This window comes from Lemur catta, chromosome 1 (genome assembly GCF_020740605.2).
Source record: "Lemur catta isolate mLemCat1 chromosome 1, mLemCat1.pri, whole genome shotgun sequence".
NCBI classification, from domain to species: Eukaryota; Metazoa; Chordata; class Mammalia; order Primates; family Lemuridae; genus Lemur; species Lemur catta.
In genome coordinates this window covers 78913272-78939656 of record NC_059128.1, presented here as the reverse complement: position 1 = coordinate 78939656, position 26385 = coordinate 78913272, and the positions used below count along the sequence as shown (strand labels likewise).

At 43.3% G+C, this 26385-nt stretch overlaps 1 protein-coding gene across 1 annotated transcript; it reads right to left on the bottom strand.

The window, feature by feature from the left end:
* Positions 1-781: 781 nt before the first annotated feature.
* On the bottom strand, positions 782-25014 carry SLC28A2 (solute carrier family 28 member 2). The gene is made up of 18 exons (XM_045528308.1): positions 25003-25014; positions 23858-23954; positions 23641-23729; positions 14259-14350; positions 12453-12636; positions 10067-10208; positions 9320-9433; positions 8896-8973; positions 8377-8457; positions 7856-7936; positions 6496-6621; positions 6282-6412; positions 5687-5855; positions 5276-5473; positions 4556-4637; positions 3152-3250; positions 2832-2943; positions 782-994 (listed from the first exon to the last, which is right to left on the bottom strand). The coding sequence occupies exons 2-18, from the start codon at positions 23936-23938 to the stop codon at positions 877-879; spliced, it is 1977 nt and encodes a 658-aa protein (XP_045384264.1). The 5' UTR covers positions 23939-23954; positions 25003-25014; the 3' UTR covers positions 782-876.
* Positions 25015-26385: the final 1371 nt, after the last annotated feature.

Genomic DNA, 26385 nt, shown 5'->3' with positions numbered 1-26385 from the left:
GTTATAAGTAATATTAAATATAATAAATATGTTAAATATTTTGAATCAAAATTTCTCAGCCTCAGCACTGATTTGGGGCCAGCGGTGGGAGGCTGACCTGTGCATTGTAGGACTCTTAGCAGCAATACCGGCTTCTAACCACTAGATGTCAGTAGCATCCTCCCAGTTGTGACAGCTGATACCATCTGGAGACATTGTCAAATGTTCCATGAGACACAGAATTGCCCCCTTTCCCACTGAAAACCACTGTTTTAAAGGATTCTCTGTAAACTTGGCGCAAATATGACTGGCACTAAAGTTGAATACTAAAACAAAGTAATGGCCTTTAAGAAATGGATATTCCTTAGAAGTTTATATACAGGACATATTTTTTGTTTACTCTGTAATGATGTTAAGGTGTTTGCAGATTTACAAATGTGTGAAAACCAGAAAAATCTTATTAAATTTTCATGTACCATTCATATGTAACTTTAGTAATATAAACCAAGCTCATTCACAGAACTCCAAGAAATATAGCATCCCCACCCTCCCACCCAGGCACATACTAAATCAAATTTAGAGCACAATGCATCACATAATTTTTAAGATGACAACTAGAATCAAGATTTATAAGATCTTTTTGATATGGTAATATTTATTTTTCAAATAAAACCTCAGGCAGGGCCCATAAGAAATTTCCTATTTGGTGCAGCCAAATAATGGAAAGACAAATGCTAATTTCATTATTGGGATACAGTGAACCGAAATGAATCTTTGACATTTACTGTTAAAGATCTTGGTGAGTTAGTTGGAGAGTGGGAACCCGGAGTATGTAAACACCTTTGCCATCAAAAAGCTGTTAAAATCAAAACTATTATGGCAATGGACCAAGCAGCCTTAGGCACAGACAGCATTGGTGTAGAATCCACAGCAGTTAGCAAGGGCCATGGCACTGAACTCCTTGTCTTCCCAGGGACCAGAAAAAGAAGGAGGGTTGGTGCCATTCAGAGAAGTACTGAAATGAAAAGCCAGAGAGATACATATTGGGTCACATAAAAACAAGGCAACAAAAACATTTCAATAAGTTGTACCAAGCAGCTGAAAACAAAAAACCTATAAATGGGACCATAAGCCATGACCAAATAAATTGGACCTAATGTAATTCATTTCTCATTCATATCCAAGACAATACTAGCAAGAAACTCCATATGGCACGTCTGTTCCTTTGCCCAATTCCTAACCATAGTCCCTTTGGAAATTTCCCTTCCAGATACCTCTGAGGCAAAATTTATGCCTTGTAATGATTTAGAATTGAATTTATTGTAGAAAGTCAGGTGGTATTGCAAGGCCACTTTCCTCTTGAGAAAGGAAAACAGCTCAAACTTAATTAGTAAAAATTAACTGGACAAAAACATCATCTCTTTGATAGTCTAAATGCTAATTGTCCTCAGTACGTGGCTTTAGAAAATCCACTGAACTGCTACAAAAACATAGGAACCAAAAAACATGCCAGACCAATGATCTATCCGACTCAGCTTATAATTTATCCTTCATTGCACATCAAAAGGATTATTTTTTGGAGGCATTGCTTCCCTTCTCTGATGGTAACCTCCCAACACAGGAGGAGAGGTAATACCCATTAACTTGGCCTAGTAACCTGTTAAGCAGCTGGCACCCGAACATCTACCTATATAGTGAGCAGATCACTTACTGAGTACTAACTTACAAATTTATTTCCAGCTCGGATTTATCTCCTGATCTCACAGTAGGCTTGTGAGTAGTTTCATATGGTGGTCCCACAGGTATGTCCCAGTTACCATATCCAAAATGAAATTAAGCCATAATCTCTCCCCTTTACACTCTGAAACTAGTCCTGTTCCTCTCAGTGAATAAAAGGCACTCCTTAGACCCACTTGCCCAAACCAGAAAAGAGACAGTCATTTGAGAGTCCCTTCTCTTCCTCACCCCAACCCTTCCTGCTATCTTGCCAATGACCAACCCCATTGATTCTACTTGATCTAGGGCATCTCCATCCTCACAACCAATTAGTATCTGTTCTTATCATCTCTCACCAGGACTATTCCAGCAGTGTGTTTATTGGTCTCCTTGCCATCCAAATGGCTTCCAGAATGATTTTTTGAAAAAGCACAGCTGATCATCCCTGTATTCAGAATTCTGCAGGTCAAAACCTAAATTCCTAGCATTTCATACAAGGCCTTTTCTGATGTTTCGGCCTTTTTTCCCAGAACTCCCTTCGCTCACCCATGCATCACCACCAACACATGCACCTTTTGCTTTGAAGGCACCAAACATTCTAGTGCCTCAAATCCTTCTTTTTGTGCATTCCCAAACTAGTTCTTTTAGCTTAATGATATATTCTCTTCTGTCCATATTCTAGAATTTGGTAAACAAATTCATTTTTACACTATCTGAACTATTCATGATTTTATAAATGCAACTTCATCCTCTCGCAGTCTTCATTTCTGTCTGAAGAAGTCCATAATTTCTTATCCACGTAGGACCATTGCTAAGTCTTCACTACAACCTATCTATATTCCAATCACAATAAATACAGTAGCTTCTTATCAGGGAAACCACTCTTCTTCACTACTTTTCAGCACCCAACAATACAGATGGAACCTGTCGCTGGAGCACACCGGAGCTAATGCTGACAACGCACCTAGTAAGAGAAGGGAATACAGATCTAAGCTGCCACCAATACCCATGGCCCTCCTCATACACTCTCTTCAGCCTCCACAGGATTACCTCAAGACCTTTCTCTCCGCCCACAGCCGATTCCCGGTGGAGAATAGCGTATAAGTGGAGGCAGCCAGGGCCTGGTGCTCACTCACCTCTGAAAGAGCCCTGTGCAGCACACATAGGTCTCATAGGTTCTATTGGTGAAACTTGTGTTTAGGAAGGACACACAGTCAGTTTCAGCTCCCCTGGGGACATAGAGGATTCCTAGATAAAAGAGACAGAGACACTAAGAGGAAGATTTTATACACGTTCCTCAAGACTGTTTATTTTTGGGGTATGAACCGAGAACACAGTACATTGGATGCCTTTTCTATGCATCTATGGGATGAATGGTTAAACCAACATTCTGAGACAGATCCTCTCATGATCTAGGTAAGGTATTTCTGCCAAGAGACCAAGCTGAGGCACCTACCTGCCACACAGGCACTGACAAGGGATACACAGAACCCTGTGAAGAGGGCACTGACCACAACCTTGGACAAGTCACTCTTCCGTTGAGGTACCATGGAGGCTGCAGACAACAAAATAAAATAACTTGCTCTCTCCCCCAGCAAACTGTCAGGTATATCCCATGAGCCCCAATTTAGAAGAATGCAGAGGAACAAAACAGGGCAGACGAATAGCTTCCCTACTGCCAACCACCTGAGGCTGGCTGGTGTTGCTCAAAGAAGTGTGTATATACACAATTCCTGAGGATCACTAACTCAGGCTCTCCTCGGGTCAAGCACTGTGTGTCTGACCCTAACTTTGGTGGTTCTGTGAACATACCCAAGACGTATCTGGATCAAGCAAAGGTCTGGGTTGCTCCAGACAGGTGCAAATGCCTGGTGTTCGCCACTTGAGATCTGCACTCTTAAGCCTGGACCAGAATTAGATGGACTATTTTGAGCCAGAGGGCCAAGGAAAGCAACATTCACCTAAGCATTAGCCACATAATGCATATCCCACTACTAGATAGATGGCAATCTTACAATACGGTGTTTAACAGAAGGGGGAAAGATAAACGAAAAAGAAATTATTTCACCTTTAAATTAAATCAGCTACCAAATACATAAATTGAATGACTCTACCCCAGAATATAATTGCCTTAAAAAATGGATACACTGAGCTGCATTTCTTCGTGTACTTCATTTCCTCTAAGATCCATTTCTAACTTGGATCTTTCAAACTCTTGGGATCTGCTAGTCATTCCCTTGCCCCTGCACTCAGGGCCAACTCCATCTTCCTCATACTATTCCTCTCACCCTCACCCACATGCAGCCATATCAGTCTAAATAGATTGGTGTCTGCTTCAAAGACTCACTCCTCCCACACCCAGTGCTCCCAGCTCTTAATCCAACACTTTACACCACTCGCTCCTACTATCTGCCTTCTGTGTCTGCTGCTTTGGTTGTCATTTGATCCCTTGTGCAAATCCTGCTTCTGTGAAGACAACTAGTGAGCAGCCTGATTTCAGAAAGTGCCTTCACTGCTGAATAAAATCCAAAATATCTTTACTTATAGATACACTATGCCCATTTAATGGCAAAATAGAAATAGCATCATAATATTTCCTCCTTTATGGAGAAAACTAAAATAAAATTGGTCTTTGGAGTCTCCAATCCAAGGGAAAAAAGTAACTGAGGTTGAGATTGTAAAGGGCTCTAAGCCAGGCAGCCTGATTGCCTTAGCTCCAAGTTAATGGCAGCCAAAGAGGGCCCATTTCACATCAGCTTCCCTGTCTGGTCCCAGCTGGTACGGAAGCACCAGGAATGCCCACTACAGCAGGTGGGATCTGGCTGGCTTGTTGGGGAACTGGGAAAATGAATGAACTCACTCAAGCCTCCTAGTGTGATTCCTATGGAACCAAGATTGGCAAATCCACAGAGGGAAAATGTTGTGATGATTTCAGCTCTCACCTAGGGAAAACAAAAATAAATATGTAGATAAATTCAGTCCCGTGTGTACAGTCTTATGATCATGACAGAAGTTCCAGAGCACTTAGAGCCCTCAATCTTTTCCACATTATCCTAAGGAATGTGGAAAAGATGCTTGGAACATAATTGCTCCCTGAGTTACCATAGGGATAACGAGATGGAAACCACCATGGGCCTCATTGCCCCACACCGTTCTTGTTGAAGACTGTCAGTAAGGAGAAGGCCCAGGAACGAGGATGATTGAGAGGGAAGAAGGAGAAAGGCACAAGGAGAGAAAAGGGACATTAATTTAGAGCAATTTTAAACTTATAAATGAAGAAGGAAGCCTTGGAGCAATAAAAAACAGTGTCTGGACTGCTCCAACTGTAAAGACCCAATAATTCCTTGGAGAGAGGAGCCGGGTCCGAGCGTGGGGGAGGAGTACCACACGGACCGCAGCCTCCCGCAGGCGCGGTCGAGGCTGCTGAGTGTTCTGTTCTGCTTGCTTTATGGTGAGGCCTGCAACACTGGAAAGGCACCTGTGGGTCTGCGACAAACTCGTGCGTAGCACTGTCTGTCTACCCTCAGGTAACCATGGCTGAGACCTAACACTGTGTATGCTTTTCTGGATTGTCACTTACAGAAATCCACTGTTTCTCGCCCCCAATCCACTCTTCCACTCCAGAAAGACGTTTGCTCTTATACTGAGACAGTTGCTGATAGGCCACAAACTCATTTGTGAAGAACTTGAGTCCCACCAGCTCAGCCACCATCGGACAGTCTGTCCACTCTACTCCCATCATGAAAACCAGGGGCCTTAGGACATAGGAGCAGATGACCTGAGTGAAGGAGAGAGATCCCAGGAAAAGGAAGAACTAATAACGAAGACGAGGTGCCAAGGATCTTCTCTGGAGCCTCGGCCCAATCTCCTCCCCACTCCTCCTCTTCATGTTGTCCCTTAGCTTCCTGCAGGTCAGGAGGACATGCACAGTTCAAAGACTTCTTAACCACACCCCAGAGAGACAGCCCAACAAACGTAATCCTTTATTTACCTGGAAAGTGAGCCCCTGTATATCCACCAATGACCCCAGCCAGGAGAGGGCAGCGTTGACAAAGGCCAACACGGCCAAAAAGGCGATCAGGTTGGCTGCTACATTAGCCACCAGGCCCATGGCCTCTGTGGCTCCACTGCTGGCAGCTTCCAGAACATTCTTCTCCTTCCTGTGGTTATTGGGCAAAGGGAAAGAGTATAGTGTCTGGAGTAGTCTCAGCCCCTCAGAGAAAAGAAATCCCACTGTCTCTATAGTGCAAGAAGAGGGTGCGAGGCCAGTGTGAGTGGTGATGGTGGTTCCTTAGTGACCCTGGTTAGTGGAAATTACTCTGAAGTAATATCAGATATAATTGCCATGAAATTGCACTGACACTAAGAACAGAAGGTACTGGCATGCGGAAGCTAGTGGCAGGTGGGAGAGCTAAACAAAAGAAGAGAAGAAAATCAACAAGACTAGCTGGAGGCTGACACAGACGAGAGGGGATATGGAATCACACTGTTCCCTTTCAGAGAGACTGGAAGTCTCTGCCGCCACAGTGCTGTTCTTGACTCTGCACCTACCTCACCACCTCCCAAATTATATGCCTCACACTCACCTAGGAGGCAGTTTTAGCCCCTCCTCGCTCTTGAACTTGGACTCTTCCACTTCTGGATACACTAGCTTTGACAAGGCGAGAGCGCAAGGGGCGGCCATCACAGAGGCAGAAATCAAGGACGACGCGTCGATCTGTAAGGCCAGACTCAGGGATCAGTGTCTCTGTAGGACCCAACTCAGGCTCACCCAGGAGTGGCCAAGCAGATGATGCCTACCCCGAAGGATATGTAGGCTCCCAACACCGAGCCTGCAATGGTGGCAAACCCTCCCGTCATCACCGCGTGGATTTCAGAGTAGGTCATGTCTGCAAGGTAGGGACGGATGAGCAGAGGTGCCTCTGTCTATAAACAAGGAGAAAACAGTCAGATTCTAAGAAGGTGCAACCCCACCCCTGTCACCAGAGTGTCCACACTAGGGGCTGGACCATCTAGATACACACCCCTCCAGGGTGAGTGCTGTTTGGCAAGGCGCAGCCCCGCTGGGTGAGCACTGGGCTCTGCCCTCAGGCCCTCCCAATGCCTGCCTCACTTCCATTGACATTTTAGAATGTTGTAGAAGAGAAATGGTATATTTCTTTTGTGTGTTCTCAGTGTCTAAAACCAGGCACTTAATGAATTTACACAACATAATGCACTTAATGAGTACATATTAAATATTTTAAAAGTACTCATTAAATGAAATGCAAATAGATGATCTAAGCCCTCTTTTTATGAAAGAATCAAAAGAAATAATGTTGGTAAAAATGTTAGGAAATTATGAAGGCCCAACTATGTAAAGCATACCTAGCATTGACCTAAGACAATGCTATTTATTATTTAATGAGTGCCAAGTATGTGCATAGCACTGTACTAGATGCTAGGGACACTCATATGAATACGGCAAAGTCCCTAGTCTTAGGAGCTTATAGTCTAACAGGGGAAACTAAGCTGATTATGAATAATTTCAGCAAAATGTGGAGTACTCTGGTAGAAGTATCCAGAATTACTCTGAGAACATTTTAGTAGCAGCCCAGAGCCTTGGGAGGGAAAGATCTCCATACTAACTCCTTGTGAATTTGGAAAGCCCTTGTCCCCAGCATCGAGCTGATCAGTCAATAGCATATATTGAGCAGGTACTCCATGCAGACAAATGTACCAAGCCAGTGTAATGTGGAAGAGCCTTAGTGTTAGTCCTGAGCAAGACAAGCTATTGCTTGAGACCCTGGAAAACAAGGGCCATGGGAGTCACAGGGAGAAGCCAGAATATAGATCAAACACCCTTCATAGCCTCTGAAGGGGGATAAGTTTTAGCCCAGGATGCTTCCCTAAATTCCCATGGAAGAAGCTGTGCTTAGAAGTGGCTAAGGATTTCCATCCAGATTATGTACACCCAGGTGAGTATTATTAGGCATCACGGGTGACAGCACTGAGTTAAGTCTTCTTTGAGCTGCTGAGTTTTCTTTTATCAGAGATAGGCTGCCCCACAGTCTTCATTTATTTGATTTTTCAAAAGGAAAGCATATTTTTCTGAACCTGTTTGGTGCCAGATTCTCATTTCCCCAGAGAAAATAAGGCCAGAAGGCCTCAGGGTGCTTACCATACCCACAAAGATGTTTCCTGCCACAGCCAGAGTCTCTGTAGCAGTAGTGCCCATGGTGATCTGCAAAAACCATGCAATCTAAAAGGACACAGAGACCTAAACCATTAACATTAGCAGGAATCTTGAAGAATGTCCAACAAAAACCCATCCTGTTCTATCTTACTGATAGGGAAACTGAGGCCTAGAGAAGTACAGCACAAGCCCAAAGCCATGAAGCAAGTTACAAACAGGGCCTTGACCAGAACTCAGGACTCATAGCCTCTAAAACAAGCACATTAAAACTCAGTATGAAAGAATAGTCCAGCCCATTTTCTCTCCCTGCTCTGTCCCTCAGCCTCTCTGGGGCCTGGGCTGACCATGTGATATCAGGCATGCTTGAAAGGGTTTCCTTTTCATACTGGTTCTAGCACTCTAGATCCTGCACATGAGCATTCTTCCAAAATAGTGTCATCTTCATGCCCCTTGACAGATCACAAGATGAAGACCCACTTCCTGACTGGTGTGGGAGAATGACTCACCTTCTTGACTACCCACTGCACGAGACCCAGGTAGTAGAGAATGGACATCACACATCCAAAGAAAATGATGATTGGTAAGGACTGGAATGAGAATGGTGGCAGCCAGTGAGATGCCACATGGTATGTGCCATGTCAACCATAAAGGGATTGTGTTTCAGGCCTCTAAATGAAGCTCTCAGCATTCTAAAGGCATCTGATACAGTGCAGATACTCAGTATCTACACAATCTAGTTTAGGAATAGATTTAAAATGTATTGCAAATCTACTATCCCACCAGGACTAAGCCACAGATGTTTTCTGAGCCTTTCTCCCTGACCCCTATTTTCATCTAACTTTAGGAAAGTAATGATCAAAGGGTGAGAGATTGATGCTGTTTCCTTTACCAATGGGATTAAACCCTCTTCTTAGGGTCAAACTGGTACAGAGGCCGGCTGATCTCTTGGACACACATTTTCATCCTCTGCTTGACTCTCCCACCCCTCCACTGACTGTCATTGCTGCCCATAAAACAGATATGACCTGAAAAGCAAAGATATTCTTGATCAGCTCATCCCCAAAGACAAAACTGGAGCCAGCCACAGTGTAGTTCAGGAAAATCTGAAGGGGGAAAAAAAGACAGAGTAAACAAGAGTGAAGCCTGGAAGGACACAGGGTAGGACCAGTCTCATGTGCGATTAAGACTTACTGCTGCTACTGAGGCTGGCCTCCCTTTGACAGCCTGGGGCTAGGCTGTCCCCATGAGCTGCTCATTGAATGACAGAGGACTCAGATGTTTAGTTCTCTTTATTCATATTCTTAGCTGTTCCTCAGAATACTCTCTCCTTTCCCAACTGGATCTCCTACCACCATCATCAAGACACAGCCTAATCTTCTCCTGTTTCCCTCAAATCTCTTTTCTCGAGGGTTCTAAAAGAGCAAAGCCCTCACATTCATCTTCTCATACCTGGATCTGATCTCCCAGCCATTGAAATGCATTAAATCCAGGATCAGTTCTGATGACAAAGAGCCCAAAGACAAACTGAAGACCCAGGCCCCAAAACACTGTCCTCCAGGATACCTGAGATCAATAAGAAAATTATTCCAATGTAAGTTCTAAACTCTACTTCTCCATGACCTAGACAAGGTTGGGGTTTTAAACATGGATACACATACTCTGGGTGGAACCAACCTAGGGTGTTGATAGTCAGTCTGGGGTAAGATGGCATAGGGAGCAGGGCGAATGGTAGAGAGACACAGGTCCATAGTACGTAAAGAACCACCTATATCCACATGGTCTTTAAAAATGTGTCTAGAGGTTAGATGGCACTTATACATACATACAAATAAAAGTTTTGTAAACCAATGCTTTAATATTAGAATGTGCAATGCAAGCTGATTCTCTGTTATTTTCTATTTTTTTTCTTTCCTACCTTATTTTTTCCTTTTGTTCTTTAACATTGGCCTAGATTCACAAAATTGATACAAGACTCACTAATGGATCACAATCTACAGTTTGAAAACAAGTAATTGAGGGCCTCTGATAACTTTAAAACTTCTCTTGGGAACAAAATTGTCAAAAAGGCAACTTCCAGGGGTTGTTAAGGACTTAGTTCTATGCCTTTGTAATTAATACTTGACCCATGCACTTTGTAGTTAGTACTTGGGCCTTGGCTATGTGTTGCTATGCCCAACCCGAATACCCAGAACTCACTGCTCTGTGGTGTTTGGAGCAGGCAAAGAGGATGATGATGAAAATGCAGATTCCTGCAAAGGACATCAGCTGCTCTGGCCTTTGGGCTGTGTCTAAAGCCAACCACAGTATAAGCCCAACCAAGGAGATTCCTGCAAACACCCTGAAGAAGGAATGCCAAGACCACGTCATTGACTCAGTGAATGAATAACAAATAATTTACTCTAAAAAGTAGAAGTTTACTCCAAGAATAAATGAAACAACTCATTAGTTTGTTGTTGATTAGACACAGAGACACATCTTGAGAATCATTCATCTGGTAGTTCCTTAACTTCCACCTCTCTGTCCCCAACTCTTTTACTCACAGAATGAAGTTGAAAGATTCCAATCTAAGGACAAAAATCACATGACTTCCTTTTCCTCAAGTTTCCATTATCAATAAATGTGATATAAAGACTCATTCTTGAAGATTTTTCTAACAAATAACCAAAATATTAAAAACCAAAGGAGAGGCCGGGCGCGGTGGCTCACGCCTGTAATCCTAGCACTGTGGGAGGCCGAGGCGGGAGGATCGCTCGAGCTCAGGAGTTCGAGACCAGCCTCAGCAAGAGCGAGACCCCCGTCTCTACTAAAAATAGAAAGAAATGATCTGGACAGCTAAAAATATATATAGAAAAAATTAGCTGGGCATGGTGGTGCATGCCTGTAGTCCCAGCTACTGGGGAGGCTGAGGCAGTAGGATCGCTTGAGCCCAGGAGTTTGAGGTTGCTGTGAGCTAGGCTGATGCCACAGCACTCACTCTAGGCCGGGCAACAGAGTGAGACTGTGTCTCAAAAAAACAAAACAAAACAAAACAAAAAACAAAGGAGGAAAGGCATGCGTATTGGTCCCCTATGGATCTCCACCCAATGTCTAACCACCCCATGGGCAAGAGCCACAAACCAACTACTTATGGTTTTTGTTTTTTTTTTGAAACAGAGTCTCACTTTGTTGCCCGGGCTAGAATGAGTGCCGTGGCATCAGCCTAGCTCACAGCAACCTCAAACTCCTGGGCTCAAGCGATCCTACTGCCTCAGCCTCCCCAGTAGCTGGGACTACAGGCATGCGCCACCATGCCCGGCTAATGTTTTCTATATATACTTTTAGTTGTCCAGCCTCCCCAGTAGCTGGGACTACAGGCATGCGCCACCATGCCCGGCTAATTTTTTCTATATATACTTTTAGTTGTCCAGATAATTTATTTCTATTTTTTAGTAGAGACGGGGTCTCGCTCAGGCTGGTCTCGAACTCCTGACCTCGAGCGATCCACCCACCTCGGCCTCCCAGAGGGCTAAGATTACAGGCGTGAGCCACCGCGCCCGGCCTACTTATGGTCTTATGGTCCTCTCATATACCAAACACATTTATCAATACATGGACTGGTTTCCTCATGTCCCAGTGTTATTGGCCTTCAAGTTCAAGGGAAAAGAATTAGAAGGAAAATCACAGATGAAAACAAAACAGAAAGAGCACGTTGCCGATTGAGATACCTCAGGAGCAAAACAACAAAAGTCACTAGAGGTGAGGTTGAAATTTGAAGCTATTCTCACTGTAAACCCATTTCGCTTAAAGTGGATAAAATCTGGCTTCCAGAATGCATCGTGCTAATGAATAAAGCCCTCTTAGTTCTATCTCCCCAGTGTCAAATAAATCAATGATCCAAAATTTAGGTGGTAGTCTAGTGTGGTTTCTCCAAATTATCACCGTTGCAAACATCCTTTACAACTATTTCCTGTGCCTTCATTGAAGAATGGGCAGAAAAGAGGAATTTTGTAGAGAGTCTGAAAGTTATTCTCTCCCCTCCGGCCTGCGATCAAAGGACATGTGTGTGCCCTAGTTAGACGAGCTGTGGCTGCTGTAGAATCCAGTTCAGTATACACGGAACAGCAAATTTGCTCCTTAAACTCAAAGGAATTGTAAAAGGCACCGTGGGTGCAGGAAGTTTGGGGGACTAGTGGGGGAACAGCATAGAGAGCATCAGGGAACTGAGGGAGACACAGATGACCACCAGATCCATTTGAAACCTTGATGCAGCTGCAAGCCTCTTTGTTCTGACTACTTCATTGAAGAAGAGTATGGTTTTTCTCATTTCTGCCACAGGCCCTAAGGATTAACACACTGAAACTCTGAACTTAAAACTTCTCTGAACCCCTTCTGCCTCTTAGCAATGTTGAGACCCAAGGTGACAAGAAACTGGTCTGAGGTCTGGTGCTCAGAGGCCTGTTGCTATTTGTTCTCCGCGTCTTGGTTTTGAAAAGTATAGGTGAGGGTCTAAGAGAGAGCCCAGGAATGTCAAAGGAGAAAAAGGGCAGTGGACTGGGGTTTGGGATAAGCTGTAGGGCCAGGGATATTGAGATTCTTATCTTACCATTTCATCCAATCCCTCAGGCAGGAGTTTTTAAAGGGCTCCAGACATCTTGTTAATTTGTTGCCAAAGAGCTTTTTCAGCACATGGTGAACCAGGATGAAGATCACCAAACAGGTGATGACAAACAAGGCCAGTGCCCTCTGGAAATCCAAGATGCAAGCTGCCAGGAAGTAGACAGCGTAGGCTAAAAAGAGAAGGTGCAGAGGAAGGATCAGCAAGGCAGCGCTTCCAAGGGTCATGAATGCCTGGGACTTAAAGCAAGAAAAACCCTCCAGAGACCTTGCCACCCAGCCCTACGGTCACACCGAGCTGCACTTCTCGAGGCCAGGACAGCTGTCTAACTCTTCTCTTCCTGAGGCTTCCCAAGGAGAATCCAGCTTAGTTTGGAGACTGCATATTTTCACTTTTCCCTAACGAAATCTCATTCCCTTCTATTTTATCTGACATCCTCTTTCTGTCCTTCGCGGTAGATGTGATCAGCATCCACCAATAAACTCTTCAAAAGTCTGTCATCTCTTCTTGAAATTTTATTACCCCAGTCATTTTAACCTTTTCTCTTGAACAAAACCATGTAAACAAGGCTACCACCAGGAAGGGCAGCCACGTGGCCCTCAGCCATGCCTCCCTGACCCATCTCAAAATATAAGTTTTGTTCCCACCAACCCAGCTCCTTCTAATTCCAACATCAAAGGCCCTTATGACACTGAAGTATATTTTAAACAGAGGTTTGCTGTCTTTTAAAAATATTTTATATCATTAGTCTTACTAGCAAACCAACAAATAAGTAATGTATAATATAGGCTTCTCTCATAAAGACTACAAGATCATGCCCTGCACAAATCAAGACACTAAAAAAGGCCGGGTGCGGTGGCTCATGCCTGTAATCCTAGCACTCTGGGAGGCCGAGGCGGGCGGATTGTTTGAGCTCAGGAGTTCAAGACCAGCCTGAGCAAGGGCAAGACTCCATCTCAACTAAAAATAGAAAGAAATTATATGGACAGCTAAAAATATATGTAGAAAACATTAGCTGGGCATGGTGGCACATGCCTATAGTCCCACCTACTCGGGAGGCTGAGGCAGGAGGATCACTTGAGCCCAGGAGTTTGAGGTTGCTGTGAGCTAGGCTGATGCCACAGCAGTCTAACCCGGGCAACAGAGTGAGACTCTGCCTCAAACAAAAAAAAGACACTAAAAAAGAGATAAGCCCATAGTCTCTGAAATATTTTAAGACTATCAAATAGTACAGTTTTGAAAAATAGTTTTCTGGTTTTTGTGTGTGTGTGTAGTTGTTTTGTTTTGTTTTTTATTTTTTGAGACAGAGTCTTGCTCTGTCGCCCTGCCTAGAATGCTGTGGCATCATCATAGCTCACTGCAACCTCAAACTCCTGGGCTCAAGCAATCCCCCTGCCTCAGCCTCCCGAGTAGCTGGGACTACAGGCACAAGCGACCATGCCGGGCTAATTTTTCTATTTTTTTGTGGAGATGAGGGTCTTGTTCTTCCTCAGGCTGGTCTCAAACTCCTGAGCTTAAGCAATCCTCCTGCCTCAGCCTCCCAGAGTGCTAGAATTACAGGCATGAGCCACTGCAACCAGTCTGAAAAATAGTTTATTCTCAGATTTTACTTGTTCCTGTAAGTGCAATTCAATAAATTATGGTTCACCTACAACTAGTTAAGATCTATACATCAAATAGCCCTTTAGATCAGTTTGTGACTAAAAGTGTTTTCCACCTGGTGCTCATCTTGACACAAGTTAACATTCCCAAAATAATTGTGTTTCTCACTTCCATGAATTCTCAATATCTCACCCAAACACAACAGGCCCAAGAGGATCTTCTTGAACAAGCTGGCATGTATTTTGCAAAAACTTCTTGCCTTGATGAAAGGCTGTAGAATCCTCCTGATGAGAACCCAAAAGTTAAGATATAAGAATTACTCTAGCCCATTTGTATTGATTCTCAGAACTTAGATTACCTAACCCAAGGTAGAATTTGCTCTCAGGAATGAAGAAAATTATTCAGCCAGGGGAAGTTAGGTAGTGACCCACAATGCCAAAAAGGGCAAAAAAATCAAACATTGCCAATGGGCAGCATGTCAGAAAAACCCTACTCATCCTTGACTAGCAATATCCTTGATAATCTCCTACCATAGAAGGGGACACTGGTCCTATCAGGGATCTACTCCTTCCCTGTTCCCAAAGGACAGGGGATTGATCAGCTTCCATATGCAGAAGAAGGCCTATTATTCTTAGAGGCAATTTGGCCATCCCTCTCTAAAACCACACACACCTGTACTCCTGAACAGTCAGGTGTGCACTGACAGACAGGACAGAAAACACCACCAACCTCAGGAATCCCTGAATGGGCAGGCCCGACGGAAGATGCCCAGCAAGTAGGGCTAGCCAAGTTAGATTGAACATTTACGGTGCTTTCTATATGCTGGGCTCTTCCTAAGAACTTTGCGAATACTAACTTATTGACTCCTCCTAAGAACTCTAGAGATGGTTACTATTATCATTCCCATTTTATAGATGTGGAAACTGAAAAACAGAGAAGTTATATGTTAATAACTTTCCCAATCTCACGGAGGCTGTAAGGAGTGGAGACAGAGTATAAACCCCAGCAGTCTGGCTTCAGAATCTGCCTCTCAATCCTCACCCTCTACTTCATTCTACCTACAGCCCAGGCTCACCTGTCTTTGCCACTCCTCAGTAGCCTCAGCACACTGCAGCCATATGAGCAAAAAGCTCTAATTTCCAAACTCTTGGAAGCCCCAAAGAAAGTGAATCCAGCAAGAAGGGCCCAGTCTGGCAGAGGCAGGACAGCTTAGCCAGGGCTGGGACCAGCCACCAACTCCAAATGCCCTGAGGCCTGGCCCGCAGAGTTTATGGCTCTTTCTGCAGTGCTGCCTCTCCCCTCTAACATGCTCCCTGCTCCTAGCCTTCCTTGTCATTCCTGCGGCCACCCTCTCCCTATTGCCCCTTTCTGCAGGGAGCCCAACCCTGTGTTAGCTGAGCAGACTGTGTATTATCAGACACAGGTAAGTTGGGAAGGGAGAAAACAATCTTTATTACTACCTGACCAAAACAATTCAGGAGGATACTCTAGGAGCTCACAAACTCTTGCTCCCTTTCCACCTTTAACAGAGAAAGTAGCAAGTGAAAGGATTTGCTTAGAGATGTCAGCGCACCTGAGGACATCATTATCTTTGGAACATAATTCACAAAGTATATCAAGGAACAGATTTAATTTCAATCCTAGACTTGCCGTGAGTGGCAGATCTCTTTGGTGTGCCCCTCCAGATCCACTCTGCCCCCTGCTCTGTGCCCTGCACGTCTACCCTGCGTGGACTGGGTCAGTGGGCTGCCATGCCCTCTGGCTTACCAAGTTGGATCCTGGGACCCCACAGATCAGAGTGTGGGAAAAGACTGAGGTCAGCGTACTGAGGTCTTCTTATCTGAATTTCCTGCTGGGTTCTCCTACATCTTGCCTCTTCGGGCCTAGGAATAGTAGCTGTTCATTGCTTCAAGCCTTTCTTGTGGTTCCACCATCCCTCACACACATCTTGTAATGGTCTCTCTGCAAATAAACCCTCCTCTAATTATCCTAATTTAAGTATGCCATCTGTTTCCTGTGGCCACACTGATATATTGGGTGAAGCTGGTTTAAGATCACATGCAGACACCAGTTGAGCAAGGCCCCTGCAAAATGAGAGGGGGCATGGACTAGTCCAAGAGCAAATATAAATCACATGCTTCATAATAGACTTCCACTGTCACCTCCTGACCACAACCCACCATTTCCTAGGAACAAAAGTTCAGTGGGGACTACAGAAAATCAATTAAGAACACTCATTTCTGCAAATCCCATTAAGAACCTGATCCTAAAATATTGGGTTGGAACTGAGCCTCTGGTTTAAAAAACAAAAGTAAAAAGGAAAAGCCATAAGAAGCTTTCCAAAGGAAAAAGAGAAAACAGGCTTTCTTGCCTTTTTAAACCAATTGAGAATCATTGCATAGAAGCACCTGAGTCCTGCTAGCCTGCTTGGCCCAGGGTCTTCCCAATCCTACCAAGCTCTTTATGTAATGGTACAATTTGAGCATTAGTAACTAACTGTGTTGGGTCAGGAAGCTGAATTGAAAAGAAATCTGACAGGTGATGCAACTTGATACCTTGCCCCTAACTTGCTGTGAAGTATGTACCCGCTGATAAATTCTCCAGGTGTGTATATGAGAGGCTTGCCAGGCGCGGACTAACGGTGACCTTCTCATTAGCATGCTCATTGACTGCAGCCCCAACTGGCAAGGCAAGAAGGAGTGGATAGTGCTAGCTGAACATGACTGTGTGGATAGTGGTGGTGGATAGTGCTAGCCGAACATAACTGTAGCAGGTGCTACAGGTCAGGCTCAGCAGCAGGGGTGTTCGTGCATTTTCTCAGTGACCCTACCCACAAGATGTGGGAACTCTCCCAACCAAGGGAGACAGAGCTACGGGAACTCCCAGGGTCTGGGGTACTATCTGTTAGCAGTTAGAGTGGAAAGCTTGGGACAGCCTTCAGAGAATCCAGCTCTAGTGACTGTTGACAGTGTGGCCCTGGAAGAATCTTTACTGTCCTAGCTTGAAGTGAGGACTAAAAGAAAGGAAATGAGTCAACCCAGAACTGAATGGTGGTATGAATAAGAAGTGAGGACAAGGACCTCCAGGCAAAAGTGACCAGAATCTTTTCAAGGAGCCAAAGGTTTTATTTTGATGATGGCATAAAAAGAATTGGTCAGTGGGTACTTTGGTATACAACTGGTTTTGGACTGCACAAGAGCTGGGTGGTAATGTATAGGGGCCAGAGGACAGTTACCAAAGCGTCCAAAGGAGGATGGCGACTGAGTCTGAGAAGCAAAATGTTGTCAACAGCCAAGATGCACAGCCAAATTGGAGTTGGAAAGCCAGGGAGGACAAGAGAAAGGCCTGCCAGATGGAAGCCAGCAAACTTACATTGGAGGCAGAGGCTCTCCCATGCCCATCCTACACTTCCTGTGATATGCTGTTGCCCCTATTCACACACTCTTTTAAGGATTCCCCTAGGAATTTGAGGACTAAGGAGCTGTAGCTTTTTCAGCTGCTGATAGCTGGCTCAGGCCCTAATTTAAAAAAAAAAATGGGAGAGGGGGTTCTCCCAACAAGGATGGGCTGCCTAAAATTTTTCCCTTGGGGCTTGCATTGATATGCAACATAAGCCCTAGACAGCCTTTCAGACCCCCCCCACCCAGGAATTTGTAAAGCTTACCCACCAACATATCTTGCCATCCCCACCTCTCCCTTGTTACAAAGTTGAGGTGAGGTGGATTTTTTTGGTCTGTTTATTGTAAAAGAAAGAAACTTGAGCACACTTATAGACTGGGGAAGGCTCTAAGGAAGAAGGGGTGATTGAAGATGCAGGGGAAAAGGCCTTGCAGAAGGGGATGGAGAAGAACGAGAGTAAGAGGATGAGTAAAGAGACTGTCTTCAGACTCTGGGGGTCATTCTGATAAAGGAGGGAAAAAGGTAACGATTCATGCAGGTGTAGGTACATTTAAATTGGAGCATATAGGAAGATAATTTACTGTTTAAACAAAAATAGTAACAGTGTAGTGTGGCATTTATAATATATGTAGAAGTAAAATGTACAACAACAGCACTACAAAGGCTGGAAGGGGCGATATGGAAGTATACTGTTAATATTATAAGGTTCTTATCCTATATGTGAAGGGGTATAATATCACTTTGTGACAATTCATTAAGGGGCATGCTTATGTATATTTTTCTGTATGTATGCTATGCTTTATTAAAAATTATACTAAAAAGGCAAAAAATGATGCTAATTAAACTATGACATACAATCAATTATAAGACATATCACAATTTTACTGATGTAAAAAAAACTATGCTTGTGGCAAATGAAATATGGTATAAATCAGGACAAAGAAATTCATTTTATGAAACTGTAAAACTCTAATGGCAGATATAAAGAGGATACAAATAAACATGGAGTTAAACCACTGTCCTGCTTTGGAAGACCAAAAAGAATAAACATGGCAATGATCTGCAAATGAATACATATTCTCAATGCAAAAACAGTTTCACTCCCCACAGGAATATTTTTAAAATTTGGCAATTGGATAAGACAATTTATTTAAAGAATAGACCAACAAGAATTCCAAGGAATATTTTTTAGAGAGAAAACTAATGCAAATACTTGGTCAACCACATTTTAAGGTGCATTGTAAATACTTCCGATATTGTGTTAAGTACACAGAACTGTGTCAGTGAAACAAAAGATTCAAAAGTAGATTCAAATAATCACATTAACTTAAGAATGCTGAAGTAGGCTGGGCGAGGTGGCTCATGCCTGTAATCCTAGCACTCTGGGAGGCCGAGGCAGGTGGATCCCTCGAGGTCAGGAGTTCGAGACCAGCCTCAGCAAGAGCAAGATCCTGTCTCTACTAAAAAAAAAAATACAAAGAAATTATCTGGCCAACTAAAATATATATATAGAAAAAATTAGCTGAGTATGGTAGCGCATGCCTGTAGTCCCAGCTACTGGGGAGGCTGAGGCAGTAGGATCGCTTCAGCCCAGGAATTTGAGGTTGCTGTGAGCTAGGCTGACGCCACAGCACTCACTCTAGCCTGGGCAACAGAGCGAGACTCTGTCTCAAAAAAAAAAAAAAAAGAATGCTGAAGTCGAGGCAACATCAGAATGGACAAAGGGCTCACATTTTAATAACTATTGCTGGGAAATGGATACCAGAATGGAAAAGCATCAGCTTAGAGCCACACTTCATATTGCATCCTACAAAGAATCCCAGATTATCAGAGTTAATCAAGCAAAAGAACAAGAAGAAAAAGAAATAGCATACTTAAAAATCAATACAGAGGCCAGGTGTGGTGGCTCACGCCTGTAATCCTAGCACTCTGGGAGGCCGAGGTGGGAGGATAGCTCAAGGTCAGGAGTTCAAGACCAGCCTGAGCAAGAGCGAGACCCCGTCTCTACTAAAAATAGACAGAAATTAGCTGGACACCTAAAAATATATATAGAAAAAAATTAGCCGAGCATGGTGGCACATGCCTGTAGTCCCAGCTACTCGGGAGGCTGAGGCAGGAGGATTGCTTGACCCTGGGAGTTTGAGGTTGCTGTGAGCTGGGCTGATGCCATGACACTCTAGCCTGGGCAACAGAGCGAGACTCTGTCTCAAAAAAAAAAAAAAAAATTCAATACAGAAACAGAGTTGAAAAATATATACATGAAAAAAATAACTGATAGTCTATTACCTTGATTATATAAATGATTTATTAACACGTAGTTATTGGATTTTGAATATTATGGGATTTTTGAGCACATACTATGGGTAAAGCATTGTCCCAGGTGTTATAGGATGAAATAGATATTGATCTTGCCCCCAATGTATTTACAGTCTAGTATAGGGGATACGATGTGCATATAATTCTCTTAATATAACACAATGTCAAAAGTTTAAAGTGGTATAAGAGAGGATCAAATAGAATGTTATGGAAGTTTGGAGCAAGAAGGGACCTCTTAGGACTGGGACCAGTGAGGTTGAGAAGGAAGAGCATTGAGGATGGTCTCATGGACATGATTGCTCGTGAGTTGGGCTTTAAAAGATATTTTGTATTTGGGCACAAAGATGTAAAATGAAGACTATTCATTCAGAAGCAGTGTTATTATGACATGCATGATATGATGAATGACAATGGAGGCAGGAAATTAAGAGGTATATGCAAGGAATTGTTGAGAGCTGACTTTCACTGGAGCATAGGGTAGCATTAGAAAGGGAATTAGAAGAGTTAATGTCAGGAAGTCAAGTTGAGTATGGACTATGGTTGTGGGGAGAGGGCTGTGGGGAGACTTGAATGCCAAGCTGTGGAGCTGAGCTTTATTCAGGAACCACGGGGGAACCACAGCGGTTTTGGAGCAAGAAAGTTCAATCATGCTTTAGGCAGTTTTGGTAGAAGCTACCTAGGACAGGTTGGCAGGAGTAGGGAGAATTAGAAGCAAGAAATCTATGTGGTGCTATCTGAACAGGTTAGGAAAAAGGAAATAAGGTTCACAGTCCAGATTTGACTCATGTTGATAAAGAAGAAAAGCAAATCACACACAGAAATACAGAAAGTAAACCAAATGGTGAGGGAGGGCAGGGAGAATGTGTAGCTTTACTAGCATTTAAAGAAATGTAAGTTAGAACTTTAAGGAATGATTTTATATCTATAGAACTAGCTAAGATTTTTCATATGAGAGAATATAAAGTTGATGAGGTTTAAGGGGACCTGGACACAATTATACATCAGAACAGTTTAAGGTGCCAACAACAATCTGGCAAAAAATACCAAGATCCTTTCAGCTAAGTATAATATCACCCTTGTTTTACAGGGTGAAAACTGCAGCTTAGAGGGTAAGTAACTTGCCCAGTATCAGGTAAGTGGTAGAGTCAGTGGTGCAGGGGAAGCTGCCTTGTACTGGCTCGAGAGAGGTGATTGTTAAATTTTGAGGGATTGTCCAAGCCATTATTAAAAATTAAATTATATTAACATAATTAAATTAAAGACAAAGGTAATAAATATTCAAAACACATCATTTCCTAATTATTTTGCTACATTTTGCTATTATCTAAGCTCATGGGGTTATTTATGTCTGTCACATGTGTATGGTGGAAATCTTACATAATGATGCACATCTCTTCCCAGCTCCTTGTTCAATGACATCCTTTTGGTAACTTAAAATCAGCCATGTTGAGAGTTTTTACACTACAGCCAAATGCTACACATCAGGGCTGATTTGTTATTTTATCTAGACACAGAAGATCTGTGGGCCAAGTGCATCCCACCTTCTTTTTATAAACAAAGTTTTATCCGAACACACATCCATGCCCATTTGTTTAGTATCATCTGTGGCTGCTTTCCCTCTATAATGGTAGGGTTGAGTAGTTGGGACAGAGACTGTGTAGCCCACAATGCCTGAAATATTTACTATCTTGTCCTTTATAGAAAAAGTTTGCCAACCGCTCATCATACTCATTAAGGTAACCAAAAATATCAACAAGCATTCATGGCAAAACTACACTTGGAGAACCAATTCTTAAACATTTACCAGCATACCAGGGGGTAGAGTTCAGATATAGACCCACACAGTCTGACTCTAGAATTCACATTATTAACCACTATACTGCTAAGCAACGTATGAAATATTATGCAAGCATGAAAAATTTACAAAGAGTTTACTATCAATTCATAGAAATGTGATATATAAAATAAGTGGAAGAACAAAAATACAAAATGGTAATGTTCACACTGATATATATCACTTACATATTACATGGTATATATAAATTTTTACATATAAATTTTATATAGAAGTGAATTGTGGAGAAGAAAATAGAATTCAAATTCTTAAGAAATCACTGAGGTAATTCTTAAAAATAAAGATAAGGAAACAAACAAAAATAACCTTTTGTTTGGGAGCTGCCCTGGATCATATCCATACACAGTCATGCATCGCTTAACAACAGGGAAACGTTCTGAGAAATGCTTCCTTAGGCAATTTCATCATTGTGTGAACTTACACAAACTTACACAAACCTCAATGGTATAGTCTACTACACACCTAGGTTGCGTGGGCTAGCCCTGTGCGCCCCACCCCCCAGGCTGCAAACTGGTACCAGTCCCGATCACGGTGGCCTGTTAGGAACCTCACCGCACAGCAGGAGATGAGTGGCCAGCAATCAAAGCTTCATCTATATGTACAGCCGCTCCCCATCTCTCACATCACTGCATAAGCTCCGCCTCCGTCAGATCAGCAGCAGCATTAAATTCTCACAGGCACACGAGCCCTACTGTGAACTGCGCATGTGACGGATCTAGGTTGTGCTCCTTATGAGACTCTATTGCCTGATGATCTGAAGTGGAGCTGAGGTGGTGATGCTAGCGCTGGGGAGTGGCTGCAAATACAGATTATCATTAGCAGAGAAGTTTGACTGCACAATAAATGTAATGCACCTGAATTATCCTGAAACCAACTCCCCTGCCTCAGTCTTCCATGAAACTGGTCCCTGGTGCCCAAAAGGTCGGGGACCACTGCTCTAGCCTATTGCTCTTAGGCCACAAACTTGTACAGCATATTACTGTACTGAATACTGTAGGCAACTGTAACACAATGGTAAGCATTTGTGTATCTAAACATATCCAAACATAGAAAAGGGCAGTAAAAATATGATATTATAATCTTATGGAACCAATCATATATACGGTCCATCATTGACTGAAACGGCACAAGACTATATTCTCTTCAGAAACCATCCAATATCCCCTCCTCAGCTTCTCAGGGTGTGACTTCTGCGCTCTTGTATAAATAGCCAGACTTTTGCACACCATGGAACGTGGCTTCCTTCCATCTGACCTATTTTACTCAAACAACTTTCTTTGACATTATTTCTGGGGCCTGATTCATGATCAAATTCAAAGATTTTTCTCACTCTTCCTTCCTTGACCCCTGTTCACATAACACTATGGACTGTCCCTTCATTCTTTATCTTTTCTCTTTTCATTTTTTTGTTTTTTCTTTCTTACTGTCCTTTTTCCAGACAGGTAATGTACCTTCATTCTTGAGACCTTTCTCTTTGACTTTCAAGACACTGTCCTTTTTGACTATTTTATCCTCCATAATAGGTTTTTCTGCGTCTTTTTTCCCCTGAGTTTCCCTTTCTCCCCAAAGCTGACTATTCCAGAAGAGTTTTTTTTTAAATGATATTGGTAAATTAATTTATAAGCCTTAATTTTCTAATTTGAAGAAAGGGATTTAAATGAGTACCTACCTATCATTATGAAAATAAATGTGTTACATAGAGCAGTCTGCAAAATGGTTAGTACATACTCAGCAAATGTTAGCCATTATTATTACCATTGTTGTTGTTATTTTTGTTTTCAGTCTAGCCAACTCTGCTATCACTGAACTCCTGTTGTTGTTTATGGCACAGGTTTAAGTAACAATTAATTACATAAAATGCAAACATGCATATGGTAACATGGGGTGATTGCAAGTCTCCGCAGTAAGACCACAGGCTCCCTGAGAAGGGGTCAGGTTTGGCCTCCTCTGTCTGACTCAGCCTGCCTTAGGTCCCCACTGAACTGAACCCCAGAACGCCCTTACCTCTGGCGAGGGGGCAGGCCCAGCCCGTCCCCAAGGCTGTGTCCTTGAGCTTCAGTCACCTTGCTCCCCTCAGGCTCTGCCACTTCTTCCTATAAGCACAGGTGAAGTTGGGGTCGGTCACAGAGCCCTGCCAGGGCGATGGGCATTGAGAGCAGCTGAAGAACCTACAGGAGGCCCAGAGGCAGCACACACGGGGCAGGGACTAAACGGGAGTTACCGTGAGCTCCAGCCCCGGGTTCTCTATGCCACTCCCCACGGTGGACACAGCGATGGGCTCCTTTCCACCAGCTTTCTCCATCTCCTGTTCTCCTCAACTGAAAAAGAAATCCAAGGCTAAGGCTGAATTTTGGCCATTCACCATGTGGGGCTGGGGAGAATTTTTAGGGCCAGTCAGCCACAGAAAACACAAAACTAAAAGTCTTTAGAGGCTTAGCTGATTTCTTTAAGAACTACAGATTGGGAAGATTGAATACATAATTTTAATATAATAAATAATGAACATAGAATCTGATTTCCCATTGTGAATAACTAAGAAAGGGGCAATAAGATAGGAGAAGAGAAATGAAGGGTGGAGGAAATTGAAATGAATTTTAACCCAGGGCCTGGGTTAAAAGGACCTTGTTATCACTTCAGCCTAGGAGCTTGAGGTTGCAGTGAGCTATGATGACGATGATGATGACGATGATGATGATGACGCCACTACACTCTTCCGTGGGTGACAAAGACAGGCTCTGTCACAAAAAAAAAAAAGGACCTTGTTTACTCCCTCTAAGGATAGTCATATAGTGACTACTTCTTTTGGCCTGGGGGAGGCCCCACTGAGCTGTGCTGAGGAAAACGAAACAGAGGGAGGAAGAGAGCTGGGAAGACCCCAGACCCTAAAATGCTGCTGAAAAAAACAAAGATTAACAGGTCTTCAAGTCCCTGACTCTAGCATAAGAATTGTTTTTGGAGCATCAGAGAGAACTCCTCATATGTTAAATAAAGGAAACCTACATTTAGAATAATCAGTATAAATGTTAATGATCCCAAACAAGGAAAGTCTTAAAGCAAAATAAGCAAACATTTGAGCCTCAGAATAAGCAAACCTAATTCGTGAACATTCACATTTAGGATACAGGTTCATTCTGAGATGTTTCTTTACTTTGCAGAAAATTTCCTTCTCCATGGAATTGCTTTTAAAAATGATGATCTCTTCAAGCATTTAAAATATAATTTCCATTACACACACATAGCCAAGTTTTATTGTGTAAATCAGGACCTTCCTATATAGACACAGAACTACCTGAATTTAGTTTAAACATGACCTACTAAGAAATTTGGCAAATCAGGCTCCAGCCCTCCTCCGACATCCTTGCTTACCCCAGCTTGTGGGATTCCTTCGAGCTTCTCTGCCAAGGACTGAAAGGAAAACCCAGCTGTGCTAGGGAGGGCTGGTGCGGGGTACGGGGGCTCCCTGTTATTGGTTAGTTTTATGTCTTGGGCCCTCCTTCGCTGTGCCAGCCCTCGCTGTAGAGGAGGACTGCAACTCTCAGGCTAAATATTTATATGTTTTGAAGACTATTTCACAAGCCTGAGAATTCTGCAGGAACTTCTAACAGGCACATCCCTGGCAGCACTGTCTACCGCTGGACTAGGCACTGAGTAGCACGCAGAAGAAAGTGAGAGAAAAGTCTCTGCATTCGGAAAACTTGCCATCATTTTGTGCTGGAAAGACATTTCCTAGAAAACAACAGAAAACAGGACTGTACATGGATCAATGCCAAACGACTGCTAGGAATTCTTTTATTAATCTGTTCAACAAATATTTATTGAGTAAACGCTATGATCCAGGCACTGTTTTGGGTGCTGAGGACAAAGATGAATGAGGCAATGTCTCTGCCTTCAAGGAACCTACAAATCAGCATGGAAAGAGAGATGTGTGAATAAAGGCTTCATGGAGCCGGTAACATAGCCCTGAGTCTAGAGTCTTGAGAGGTAAGTGGGAGGTCGCTGATGGAGAAGGGGAAATATATTCCAGTGGAGGGAGAGGCTCCAACAAAGGCACAGAAGTGTGACTTTCCCTGACAGGCAAAGGAGGCTGCAAAAATTAGTGAAAGAATGGAGGAAAATGGTTGAGAAATTAATTAAGGAAGGACAAAATAAATAAGAAATTAGTTAAGTAATGGTAAAGGGAAATGTGGATGGGGGTGGTCTACAAGAAATAAATTTGGAGATGCAGTCAAATACCAGATAGAGGTGTGCGCTGTCAGCTAGGCTAAAAAGTTTGGGCTTATTCTCAACAAAATGGAGAGGCAAGAGGACGATGGTTTGGTGAGCTGCCCACTGGGGACAGAGAGTCCAGTCAGATGACAAAAGTGATAGTCCGGACAGGCTGGGCATGGTGGGGCTGTAACCAGAACAGCAGAAGAGGAAGGACAGAAGGAAACAAATCTACAGGACTTGGTGACCGTGCAGGCATGGAGACCATGAATGAAAGGAGGGGAGATAATTCTTTAGAATTGTTCAGGATGGCCTTGTTTCTGCCTACTTGTACCCTCCAGTAATACTTAGCTGCATGTTGTTCCCTGAACACCCAGGGTTCCCTTGTGCCTGTGTGACATTGTGGATGCTATTCCTTCTGCCTCGGTACCCTGCTCCTATTTTTCTACCTAGCAAACTCCTATACCTCCTTCAAGTCTCTGTCATGAGGCTATGCCTTCAATGAAGCTTTCCATGACTCCCTGTAGACAAAACTTAGTACCC